Here is a 13,052-nt window from a genome sequence, read left to right on the forward strand (position 1 = left end):
TGATATAGCATAGATCCGTAGTCCACTCCTTTGGGCCAACCTTATGTTTCCCAGAATCTTCTTCCTTATATACTTCTAGATAAGGGTGAGCCACAAGACACACTCTAGTGTGAAATTTGGAGGGCAGAAGTGAAGCAGCAGCCATCCTGTTTTTTATGCAGGCACTTTTGTAGCTCCCACATGGTATAACTTACCTGCTGGCTCACCTTTCGGGGTGGGGCAGCAGTCTGGTCAACATTGTTCTGCCTTTCCTTGTATCCTCGTTGAGCTTCTTTGACTCCTGGGTCAAGTGTATGTTTAGCAACCTGGCAAAAGGCAACTTTTCACACAGGATACTCATATTATCAAAGTTGGAGACAGTGAGAAGTGACATGGGTCTCAGTCAGTCCTCATGGGTCCCAGCTTTGTCCTTGTTTCTTCCACTTTCCACCTACTGTCCCTTTCTAACTGCCTACCCTGTGAACTCTAAGCTCTTAGGTGCAGAAACAACAGCCTCACAGAGACTGCTTAACTAACCCCAACTGTGTAACAGCAAATCCCTGTAAACAAATCGCTATACAAACATACAGGTATGCCTGCAAATATCCTAGTAGTTCTGCTACTCTGACTGAAGTCTGATACAAGTTTGCATCACTGAGTAAATAAGTATCCACTGTATGGAAGTACAGTTTGTTTATCCGTTCACCAGTTGACGGACATTTGGTTGTTCTCAGTGATCCAGTTCGGGATCGTGAATAAAGCTGCTATAAATGTTCGCATACAGGTCTTTCTTTGTGTGAACATATTATTTCAAAACTGGTTATTTATAAATGTAAGAAACAGCCAGAACCGTTCAATATGACAGCCACTGGAGGTGGGGCACAAAGGGGTCTGATGCTGTTTTACATTTGAGACCTTCCTTACCATGCTTTAAAAAAACAAAAACACTGAATTATACACTTTAAAAGAGTAAATTTTATGCTAGGTGAATTATATTTCAATAAAAAAGTATAAAAGTATATGAGAATACAATAAATAGACTCTGCCAACTTACAATCTAATATCAAGTTTATTTACCTTTTTTCTTACAATATGCTGTCATTCAAAATATACCTCATAAGTAACTCATGCATACAGTAGGCACTCTATAAATATTTTGATTTAATAATTAGGTATTTTTTAGAATGACTAAAAATCCTGATGTAAAATCCCAATTGGGAAGTGCATAATCCCATTGTAGACAAAATATATAACTTTACAATAAACATTTTTATAAGAATTTTCCCCAAAAAGGGAACACTTACAATTTGGAAATTAAAAAATAAAGAGTAAAAAGCAAGATGAAACACAATACCAATATATTTAGCCAATGAACCCTGGATCAGTGGTGCTTAGGGACCAAGGGTTACCTGCACCCTATGGCCTTAAGACCATCTGAAATTCAGTTAAGAAGATAATCATATACCTAATAACCTCTTAACTAGAAATGCTGCAAGAAAACATAAGCAATAGCCTGTGAAACTTTTTAAACTACATCCCTTACATGAACACAGGAAAAACATTTAAATACATATTTTATTTTCCAATTTTAAAAAAATCAAGGCTTTTCATCTTAAGCAGCAAGAATGATCCACAAATAAGCAAGAAGTCACTTTTATAGAAGCTATGTTAAATTCTGTGGAAAATACTTTGGGAGATTAGTTCAAGAACCTTAGTCCAAATATAAAATAAATCCTTGCCTTTAAGGGTCTTCCAGTGTTTACAAAAACAAAACAGGTTGTGACCACAAAAGGTAAAGTATCTTCTAAATCCTTATTTTGGGTTAGCTTTACAACTATGAACAGTCACTCCAACCTGAAAAAGATTATAGCACTATTATGATAAAGAAAAATTAAAAGCCACCAAATGCTTAACCTTAGTGAAATACCAGTGCAAACCTATAAACATACTCAAATACTCGATTGCTATAAAATGAAAAGTCTACTAACTATATTTTTCAAAAACTATATGTAATTCTATAAAAATTTAAATATGTGGACTATATCAATACATGGAAATGTATATATAAAATACTATTAAGTGAAAAAAAAAACAAAATAAAAAATATAAAGTGATTACAACCATGTAAAAGTAAATATATTACAATAACAAAAACTGAAGTGAATTGAAATTTATAGAGACATAAATAGATTCAAACATCCATTAGAGGTTTTCCTTTGTTACATAGGATTATAACAAAATAAAAAAAATAGACTATTATTTTAGATAAAACTATACTCCTGAACAATAAATACTGAACTACATGTTAACTCCTAAAACAGAGATTTTAAAAACCATGACTTACTACATTTCAGGTGTGTCCTATGGATGGAGATCAGCCCACATCTGCTGATCTTCATTTTACAAAACCTTCTGGCAATGCGTACAATTACAACTGCCCTTCTTCAACATAAAAAGAATTAAAGCACTGTTCAAGTAAGAAAACCAAGCAGCATGCTAAGAAAACCTATCTACTTAATCTGTTTTGCTCCTGCAAAAAGCTACTAACAGAGGATTTTAAAAAACTAATTCTATATACATATTTTACATAATATATTTATGTTATAAATATTTTAAAGAATGGCTTTTACATAATTCTTCACTTTAATTTCAATAAGTATCTTAGTGATTTAATCACAAATTATGCAAATGCAGTCTTTCAGGTCTATTACTGAAAACTATTCTCTCCATGGTTTAGAAAATGGTTAATTTCTTGGATAAAACATAGCATATTTAGAAGTCCGAAAGCCAAGTAAATCCCTTATTTCATTTCTGAATTTTGACAGATCTTGGCGTAGTTCATTTAGGTTCTCCACGGTTGCCTGATCTGTACTTTGCATCTTCTGCCTCATGGATGTCAGGTAACGATGCACCAAGCAGCACATCACTTTTTGGTAGTTCTCATCCCTCTTTTGTTTCAGATTTCTCCATTCCTTCAAAACAAACAATTGCATGGTACTAACAATGGACATAAACCATATTTAAATGAGGTGGATTTTAAAAAAACATTCACAGACACAAACACATGTATTATTAGACTGTATTTTTGGCACTGTGTGTTACAAATTAATATCCAACACTTGTTTAAAACAAATACAGCCTGCACATTTGTTTTACTTATTCACCTGGATGCTTTTCTTGATTTAACAATAGTCTTAGGAATCTTCAGTTTACAGGATGGATTAGCAAACCACAACCCACAGGCCAAATATGGCCCACTTCCTAATTTTTTATGGCCTATGTAAGCTCAGAATGATTTTTACAGATGAATATTTGTAATTAATTTGATGATAGGGAACACAAATTTTGAACCCCAATTAAACAAAATGTTATTCCCCCCTCCCAAAATGGAATTCCATTCTTTACATTAGTAGATCTGTATTACAAAAAATTATTACTCAATGATTATTACACTTTTAATTTCACCAATAAAGATTTTATGGATATTTGTGTTCTTACTTGTTATATTCATATAACATCTTTGATTTTGTCTGTCTGGAAAGTCCAAAGTATTTATTATCTGGCCCTTTATAGGAAAAGTTTGCCAACCTCTGGTTTATAGCAACGTGTACTGAATTATTTATGTACTGAATAACTTTCAAGAACTGGAAAAATATGAGATGGCTCTAGTAGTCAATCTTTATCTATGCTGACAGAAGAGGTATTCTAAATATTTTCCATATTTTAAAACTGTGAGAAAAGATTTCATAAAAAGTCACAGCTCTCCCTTTCACATATTGAATCCTTACTTTATGTTAGATAATATGCCATGTATTAGGGATATATGAGTGAAAAAAAGTAGACAGTCCTAGGCTTTAAGGAGACCTAGGACATATTTACACTTTAGGAAACATCTGAGATTTGCAACTGTTAAAACTTCCAAGTTGTGATTTTAATTTCTTACCTTTAAACTGTTCTGCCGTTTAACCTTGCCTTTTGATGTATGAGAGCAAATCCACTTACTGAGGCTACTGATCATATAGCAAATAGTCTTTGGTGAAGGAATGATGTTGAAAGGTGGGGGTAATGTACATTTGTCATCAAAGTAGCTAAGCCATAACTTTGCTCGAGCAAACTTCCATTCTTTGTCTTCATGATTCTGTAAGTGGCAAATGAAAAAGCAATATTTTATATGAACCCCCCCCCCCACGCACACACAGGGGAGGGGAGGGCAGAAGGAGCAAGGGAGAGAGGTAGAGGGGAGAAGGGGGAGAAAGAGAGAGAGAGATCATTTTAAGCTGTCCAAATGTTTGCTGTCCAAATGTTTGCACATCTTGTAGGTGAAAATTTGGTTCAAGATTTGCAGTTAATATACCTTACTTACATTTAAAAATCTATATTTAATTTAAAAATAATACTAACTCTTAATTCTTATAATCTTGGTTGCCTTATCTACTGCATACATTTGGTATGATCTGAAAGAATATAAAGTTTTTAAAAGAATGAACACTTACTGCTATCAACTGGAAGCTTTTATGAAGCATTGCCACCAGCAGCTTGGTAAGCACAATCACAACCACGACATTGTACGTCCCAACAATAACAGCTCCAACAAAGGACTGCAACTCTTCTCCGTAACTAAATCTTGTGACAAAGATTGCCACATGTGCTAAGGAGAAAATATACCAGAACAAAGCAAAGCAAGTGCCAATGAACCTGTAAAGAAAATTACATTTCTGTTTACAAGGAAATGAAAGAAATTAATTAGCAAAAATGAGGAATTTCATAAAACATTGAAAACCTAAGAATAATACTTTATAAAATGAATGAGGTTGAACCCAACAGATATGCCTTAACTTAAACAAAGAAATAAACCCAAAAGGAGGATAAATTACTTTTGTTTAACCTCTCACTGCTTTTCTGTCTATTCTCAACAAAGCAGCCTCTAAGATACCGTTAATGCCTAATATGATGTTGCCACTCTCTGCTCAAAAACTTCAAATGGCTCTCAATCTCCATAGCCCTAAGTCCTTAGGAGTTTCAACAAGGTTCTACATCTCCTACAAGCTTCTCTCAGGTTGACTACATCCCATCCACACCGGCCTCCTGGCTTTTCCCTGAACTTGCCAGCCATACTCCCATCTCAGGGCATTTGCCTTTGCCATTCCCTCTATCTGCTAAGGCTCCTCCTCCAGCCGTCTTCTTCAGGTCTTGATTCTTTATTAGCTTAATATCTTTACTGGAATGCCATCTCTTGTGGGGCCTTCCCCAGTCTCCTATCTAAAACTACAATCTCTCACACATATAGCCTCCCTGGCCCAAGCTTGGTCTCTTTAGCTCCTTTTATTGTGCAATATACTATATATTTTATTTCTCTTTTTATTGACTATATCATCTCACTGTAATATAATAATATAAGCTCCATGAGGTAGTTTTGTTCAGTGGTACTTTGTTCCAGGACTTCGAACAGGGTCTGTTACACAGAAGGTGTTAAATGAATACTTATTATTCATTTAATCTTATTTCTTAAATAAGATGACATGAGAATATCTAAATAGTTGGTACATAACAGAAACACAATAAATGAGTAAGTCCACACCCCTTCTCCATTATGTTATTTTAAAATGAGGGGAGGTATTTTCTCTGCCTCACAACTGATTGTTCAATTTCTTATGATACAGCAAATTAGAGAAAAAAATTGTTGATGAAGCTCTGATGATTCTCAATTCTAGTGATGGCCTACTAAATGTTGAAAATGCGAGAGATTGTTTTGGCTGTAACAATGATGGACAGTTGCTACTGACATTTACTATGTGAAGGGCAGAAATGTTGAAAGTCTTATAATATATAGGACTAACAGAAAACTGTCCTGCCCAAAATACTAACTGTGCAAAATGCCACGAGTTCCTCTGTTAAAACAGATTACAGTGGGGGAAACAATGTAATATCTTGGGCCTACTAATTACTCGAGATTCTACTTATATAAAGATAACTATCAAATGATTCATGAAAAATAAGTATTTCTTATTAAAAAACAATGTCTTAGAGAAAATTTGAAGTTCTATTTCTCTAGGTACTAATTCATATATAGCACAATAGAAAGAGAGAAATATATTTACTAAAATTTTTAAAAGACACTCACGAATGGAAGGTATCATTGCTTTGTTGTTCACAGAAGATGCCTACACAGTCCTTTTGTTCTTTCGGGGTATAGCCTTTATCATACAGTTGTGTCAGTCCAATTGTGAAAGAAAACAAAACAAGAAGGAACATCCCAAGAAATTTTCCAAAATCTTGTAACATCTGTCCCATTGAAATCTGTGGAATGTATTATATAGGTGTTGGTTAAAATTATCAGGAAAACTAAATATTAAATGACCAGGCAATAAAAGGAAAACAAACATATGACCCACAGTCTACTCCTTTTATTCCATCTGGTGAAGATGGTTCTGTATTTTTAAAACATCAAAAGTCTCATTGCCTAACAAAAAGCCTTTCTAAGCATGCCAGCACTGTGAGTTCTGGATGGCACATTTCTTGAATCTGGACCAGGTGTGCAGAGGATATTGCTGTGATGAAGTCAGAGGCTGAGACATGGAGATTTAAGGAAAGCCTAATTTGCAAGGAATAAAAGGAAAATTCTTTGCTCAAGCCTAAAGGGAAATAAATGCTTATATTTACAGCTTCTTAAAATTTACAACTATAAAATCTTATGACATAAAGTATTTCATTTTTGTGACCAATTCTAAACTAATTCCCAAAAGATAGCATTTCCTCCTCCAGGACTGCTCTAATCTCCTTTGCCAATGTGGTCAATTTTCTTTCATTTTAGGTCAATTATAAGAAAATAGTATGTGTGAAGCCAGATGAGTAGGTCTAGTACATGGGTACCTATTGTAATGTAGACATGTGAGGTGCGTCTAGAAGTTTATTCAAGCTTAATTTCATTGTCCTCCAATACTCCTTAAAAAAATGGGAAATAGGTACTTTTCATACATTCTTGGTATTTAAATAAGCATACAAATTTGAAGAATAATTTGATATTACCTTTTTTACCCAGAAATTCTATCCCTTAGAATTTAGCCAATAGATAGGAAATAGTAAAGATGTGTGTATATACAAGGATTTTCACTGCAACACTGTTAGAGGTAGCAAAAAAAATTAGAACATCCTAAATATTGTTAAAAAGAATGAAGTATATCTCTATGTGCTGGCACAAAATAAGGTCTACGAAATGCTAAATCAAAAAAGCAGGGTAGAGAATAGTATTATAACAGTTCTCGTTTCTAATTTTTTGAAGGATAAACCAGGTATACATTTTCATACAGACAGGATTTAATATGCACAGAAAAGTTCTGGAAGTTTACACAAGAAACTGTTAACAGTGCTTATCTATGGAAGGTAGGACTAGGGGTTAGAAGGCAGACTTTTTTCCTTTGAATTTTCTTTACTATATGCATTTATTACTTTTACAATACAAAAAACATAGTGTTTAAAAATAATCCTTCCTCAAGATTTACAGGTCAATTTTATATAGTTAATTAAATTCAGCTTCAAATAAAATTTCTCACTGCTTCAAACCTGCTAAAATAAGACATGCCACTTACCAATGATACAAAATGGTGGTGACATGCAAGTGGCCAAACCCCTCTAACCCACTGAAGTGAGCCAGCTAATTAAGTAGAAGAGGTGTGCTAAAATTTTTTAGGCACACCACAAGCTGGTGACCCAGACTCTGCAGCACTGGAGAGGTCCAATATGCCTGAGTTGCACATTTGACTAGGCCGTATGGTACTTTTAGAAGTCTTGTGCTTCTCTCACTTCCCCTTGCAAAATTTTGAGATTAGAAATAGAGAGCTTTTAGGTTCAGAAGTTTGAAATGTGTGAAAAAGAGAATAAATACATTTCCCTCTTAGTCAATAACAGCTTTATACTGAATCATCTTGGAAAAGAAATAATTTATTCAGACTGTGAGTGCTTAGATAAAGCCATGCCATCCAACTACAGAACTTAATAAGTTAGGACAGTAAGAATGCAGTAACTGCTTTAGATAGCTACAAAAGACTGTCTTTGAAGAAAACTTAAGACACTGTAAGTGAATCTATAGGTAAATAGGGTTTCCCAAGAGTGACCATCTATGACGTTACAATTTTAATTTAAAAAATTTAGTCCAAAAGAGAAGTCTTAATTTAACATGATAAGTTATTTTTTAAAAGATTTATTTACTTATTTTTAGAAAGAGAGCGAGTGTGGGGAGGAGTGACGGGAGGAGCAAAGAGAGAGGGAGAGAGAATCCTCAAGCAGACTCCCTGCTGCACAAGGAGCTGTATGCGGGGCTCAATTCCATGACCATGAGATCATGACCTGAGCTGAAATGAAGAGTCAGATGCTTAACTGACTGAGCCACCCAGGGGCCCCTAACATTACTTAGTTTTAAAGAGTAAGTAATTCAATTTCAGTATCAAGATGAACAATATTTAATTTAAAAAAACCCAAAAACACAAACTTCAAGGACTGTTCTTTAAAAGCATGATATTAGTTCTTACATAAGATGGAAGAATTAAAACTAGCCACAGTGGATATCACTGAGGTGAGCATAATGGAAAGACCACACTCACCCCATATTTCATGTGAAAGACAAAATTTAAAACCAGTAAATCTATTTTAGTCTGAGACAGATTATGAGGCTTATTTATTTGTAAAAATAATAATCATGCTGTTGAAAATATTTACTTATTTTAAACTACTTAGCAATTTTACTCAAGAAATAGGAAAATTAAGAAATTAAAAGAAAAGGTAGTTAAAATATCAATACTGAATTTACATAGAGTTAATACTGGTACCCACAAAGAAAAATATATACATCCTTCCTAGTAATCAGAAAAATGGAAATGAAAGCAGACGACCAACACATTATAACTTAGTACCAAATGCTATTGAATATGGTGAAACAGTGTGCTTTTATACTGCTTGTGAGACCAAAAATTAACACATCCTTTTGTAGAGAAACATAAATACTGAGGCACTATAAGGATCATATCTTCCGATATGTTAATGCTACTGGAGATTTATCCTTAGGAAATAATTTAAAAGAGGCAAAGTCCTCTACACAGTGCACTGTGTAGAACAGCAAAAACATGCCAAATGCCTGACGGCAAAGGCTGGTATCATTAGGGTTCATATCAAGTGTTAAATTAAAAAACTTGCTAGTGAAGCAATAATAATGACAACCTCTAGTCATTCTCCTTCCAAATCTTTCTCCAGAAAAAGCCATAGTAACCTGTTTAAAAGTTCTTAAAAAAAAAAAAAAAGGATTTCATTTATTTGTTTACGAGACAGAGACAGAGAATGTGGGAAGGAGGATCAGAGGGAGAGAGAGAATCCCACGCTGATTCCTTGCTGAGCACCAGCTGGGCATGAGAGGCTCAATCCCACAACCCTGAGATCATGACCTGAGCCGAAATCAAGAGTCGGACGCTTAAACAACTGAGCCACCCAGGTGCCCTACCTGTCTAAAAGTTCTATCTAATCAAGCATTCACACTCAAAATCTCCCTTGCATGTGTGATAAGATTCAAATTCCTGGCACAGAGGCCTTCAGAGTCCAGCTCAGTCTATTTTTTTCAGCCTCATCTCTCCAGTGGCCACCCACTGTCCAACTACAAAAGACATTCTGTCTTGTCTGAGCACGCCATGCTTTTAGGACTCCACATTTTCGTACATGTGACTCTCTGGTCTTTGCCAGGCAAGCTTCTCATCCCTTCAAGGCCCAGATCAAATGTCACCTTCTCTAAGAAGCTTTCCTGACTCTCTCCAGGCACCCCCTCAGTTATGCTCCAAAGTACTTTGTCTGTAATCTCTAAAATACTATTTTTCACTTTATAACAATATGTATGTTTGCCTCTTCTAGCAGTCTTTAAGAGCAGGCACGTCAGTAAGCCCCAGAGCCCAGCATATTAGTGAAAATGTTGAACACATTACTTTTTATACAACTCTATCATTTTCTAAGAGGTATCATGTATTCTTACTTACTTTGCAGGATGGGAAAGGCTAGTATTATCTCTATTTTTCTAAGTGACAAACTGAAGCTCACGGAGATACAGTGAATTGTTCAGGGTAACAGAACCAATAGATGGCAGAGGCAGAATTCAATTCTCGCTTCTAACTTCTTGCAAGAGCTTTTCTGAAACATTGCTTTGTGGTTTTTATCTTAGTTCTCCCATTAAAAATTTGGGGCTGTGTACAATTAAGAAAGATTTCATTCTCATGTAACAGTTCTCCCACACAGCAGGGCTTATTGAATTAATGCATGAATAAATATCCAAAAAAAATTTAACTGTTAATTAACATTTTGCACCAAGTCTTTTTTTCTAACACTGTAAGCTGGGCCTCGGTTTGCTGACCTATAAAAGGCATGGTCATATGCTACATCAGACTCACTTACCTACACGCTATTAAAAATTTGTCAGACTTCACCCCAATCTATTTAATGAGTATCTCTGAGGGCAGGACTTAGAAATGAAGGTTTCACATGCTCCCCTGGTGATTCTGACGGAGCCTCACCAATTTGGGAACTCCTAGATTACATTACCTCTAAGTTTCCCTCTAACTGTAACATTTATTCTTCTTAAAAAAAAAATTGTCCATCCCCAGTATATGCTAAAATCCAAGGCACCTGAAATCACTCTTTACTCACTGCAAAGGACAATATGCCATTAATGTGTTACAGACCAGTAAATCAAATCTAGTAACTATCCAGTAAAGCCAAATAATTCCCTAGGAATAAAGTACGTATTCATGTGTCAGACACTACATTTACCTTCCAAGTTTCCTTGTACTATGTTTCAGGTCTGCCACAGTTAACTCCACTAACTATACAGTGAATGGAGGAACGGATCTAATCATTTATGTAAAACTAATCATGTGTCAGGGACTCTGCTATGAGATGCATCTTATATACCCATTTACTGATTCATTTAATCCTCACAACAATGACACAGAAACTGAGACTCACAGAGATGAAGTAACAGTTAAGTTATGGAACAAGATTTTGAACCCAGTTGGTTGGGCCTGTCTTGTCCTTTCTGTCTTATGACCCAACTACAAGTGCTAAAGGTCGTCTAATTCATTGGAAACACGTGGATAAACCAGGAAGAATTTTTAAAATTTGTAAGTTATTAAAGCCTACCCAAAGAAGTGTCGTACAATAAAAGTTAACGAGGGAATCACATTATTCTGTAGCATTGAAAACAGAGGGGCAACTTAGCAGAGTGGTGAAGATCATTAGCTCTGGAGCCAAACCACCTGGGTTGGAATCCCAATTCAGCTACTTACCAGCTGTGTGACCCTGTGCAAGTTACTTAATGTCTCTATGCCTCAGTTTCTTCCTCTGTGAAATGGAAATAAAAGAGTCTGCCTCTTAGAACGGTTGTGAGGATTTAATGAAAATAAAGATCTTAGAATAGTACCCACATTAAGGGCTCAAATATTAACTGTTATTATTACAATTGCCACCTTTCTTTTTAGATTCTATCTCGTGTCTTTTTTTGTTAAGATGTAGAACATTACTGATTTATGCCCAACCATAACTCATATCTGCTGCTGTGTATTAGCTGGCATCCTTCATAAAAGCAGAAGAGTTAACTTCAAAGAGCAGGTTGGTCTGTGGATTCAGACAGACTCAGGTTCAACTCTTAACTCTACCTGTGTCTAGTTCTGTGAACTACTGAACCTCTCTAAGCCTTAGATCCCCCATTTGTAAAATGGAAATAAAAAACAGCAAGGGTCGTGATGAGGATTAAATAAGTGGAAAACAGCACAGTGCTTGGCCCACATGAAATGTCCAACAAATGTGGTTGCTGAATATATTTTGAATAAGCAGCTCCAAGGACAGCTAGGATATTGTCCTATTTCTCCATCAGCTTTTTTCTTTTCATGCACCAATCAGCACTTGTCTCTACCCAAGCCCATTCTAACCAGTTTTTCAATTCAATTTAACAAACAGTAAGTAACTACTATGGCAAGGCAGTGAGTAAAGTACAGATGAAAAAATAAAGATATATTCCCCATCCTCAGGGACTTTTCAATTCAGTAGAAATAACATCATCTGGAATTTAAGACAAGCTAAATTTTAATTGTCTTACAATTAAGACAAGCTTTAGAAAGTGCTCATTAGAGGTTCAAAGTATCAAGTTCATTGGATGGAGTTATTCATTAGCAAGGGAGCAGGAGTGTAGGAATGGATTTTCCAGTGGCAAGAGCCCTAAAGCTGGTACATGTTCTCTCTCCCTGGGACGCCCTAACCCACTTCCTTTCTACTCATCTTTCAAGACTTAATTCCAGTGTCATCTCTTCTGGGAAGTGCCTTAACCTGAAGTGTGTGCCCTTTTTCTGAGCTGTCTGTAACAACAATTACCGCTGTAAATGTCATGCTTGCTTGTCACCCTCAAGGTATTGTGAGCTCCTTAAGGAGATATTGGAGCTTATTCATTTTAGTATCCTTAGTGTCCAGTACCTACCAGGAACTCAATAAATATTTGTTGAATAAATAAATAAAATTTCAACAAGCAGAGGAATGGCTGGGACATTCTTTTTCTTCCTTCCTTTCTTTTTCTTTCTTTCTTTCTTTCTTTCTTTCTTTCTTTCTTTCTTTCTTTCTTTCTTTCTTTCTTCCTTCCTTCCTTCCTTCCTTCCTTCCTTCCTTCCTTCCTTCCTTCCTTTCTTTCTTTCTTTCTTTCGTTCTTTCTTAAGATTTTATTTATTTATTTGACAGAGAGAGAGGCAGCCAGAGAGGGAACACAAGCAGGGGGAGTGGGAGAGGGAGAAGCCGGCTTCCTGCTGAGAAGGGAGCCTGACGCGGGGCTCAATCCCAGGACACTGGGATCATGACCTGAGCCGAAGGCAGACGCTCAACAACTGAGCCACCCAGGCGCCCCTGGCTGGGACATTCTAAACAGGGTAATAACATAAACAATGACATGGAGGTGGAAGAGCATGGGACATGTATGAGATTAGTGACTGGCCTTGGCCCAGATGGAGAAGAATTTCAGTAAAAGAGATGAGAACAGTGAGAGATGGCTACAAAGTAAGTAGAGC

General features: G+C 35.8%; 1 protein-coding gene across 4 annotated transcripts in view; it reads right to left on the reverse strand.

Moving 5' to 3' along the window:
• Window positions 1-1,032: 1,032 nt before the first annotated feature.
• Window positions 1,033-13,052, reverse strand: part of TRPC1 (transient receptor potential cation channel subfamily C member 1) — a 69,697-nt gene continuing 57,677 nt past the window's right edge. For all 4 annotated transcript variants that reach the window (XM_026497191.4, XM_026497190.4, XM_057315894.1 and 1 more), the window contains 4 exons: window positions 6,101-6,276; window positions 4,473-4,674; window positions 3,923-4,117; window positions 1,033-2,951 (listed from right to left, as the gene is read on the reverse strand). In XM_026497191.4, the coding sequence (XP_026352976.1) occupies window positions 2,724-2,951; window positions 3,923-4,117; window positions 4,473-4,674; window positions 6,101-6,276 (801 nt within the window). In that variant the 3' untranslated portion in view covers window positions 1,033-2,723. The remainder of the gene's footprint in view (window positions 2,952-3,922; window positions 4,118-4,472; window positions 4,675-6,100; window positions 6,277-13,052) is intronic.

This window comes from Ursus arctos, unplaced genomic scaffold, assembly GCF_023065955.2.
Source record: "Ursus arctos isolate Adak ecotype North America unplaced genomic scaffold, UrsArc2.0 scaffold_20, whole genome shotgun sequence".
Classification (NCBI taxonomy): domain Eukaryota; kingdom Metazoa; phylum Chordata; class Mammalia; order Carnivora; family Ursidae; genus Ursus; species Ursus arctos.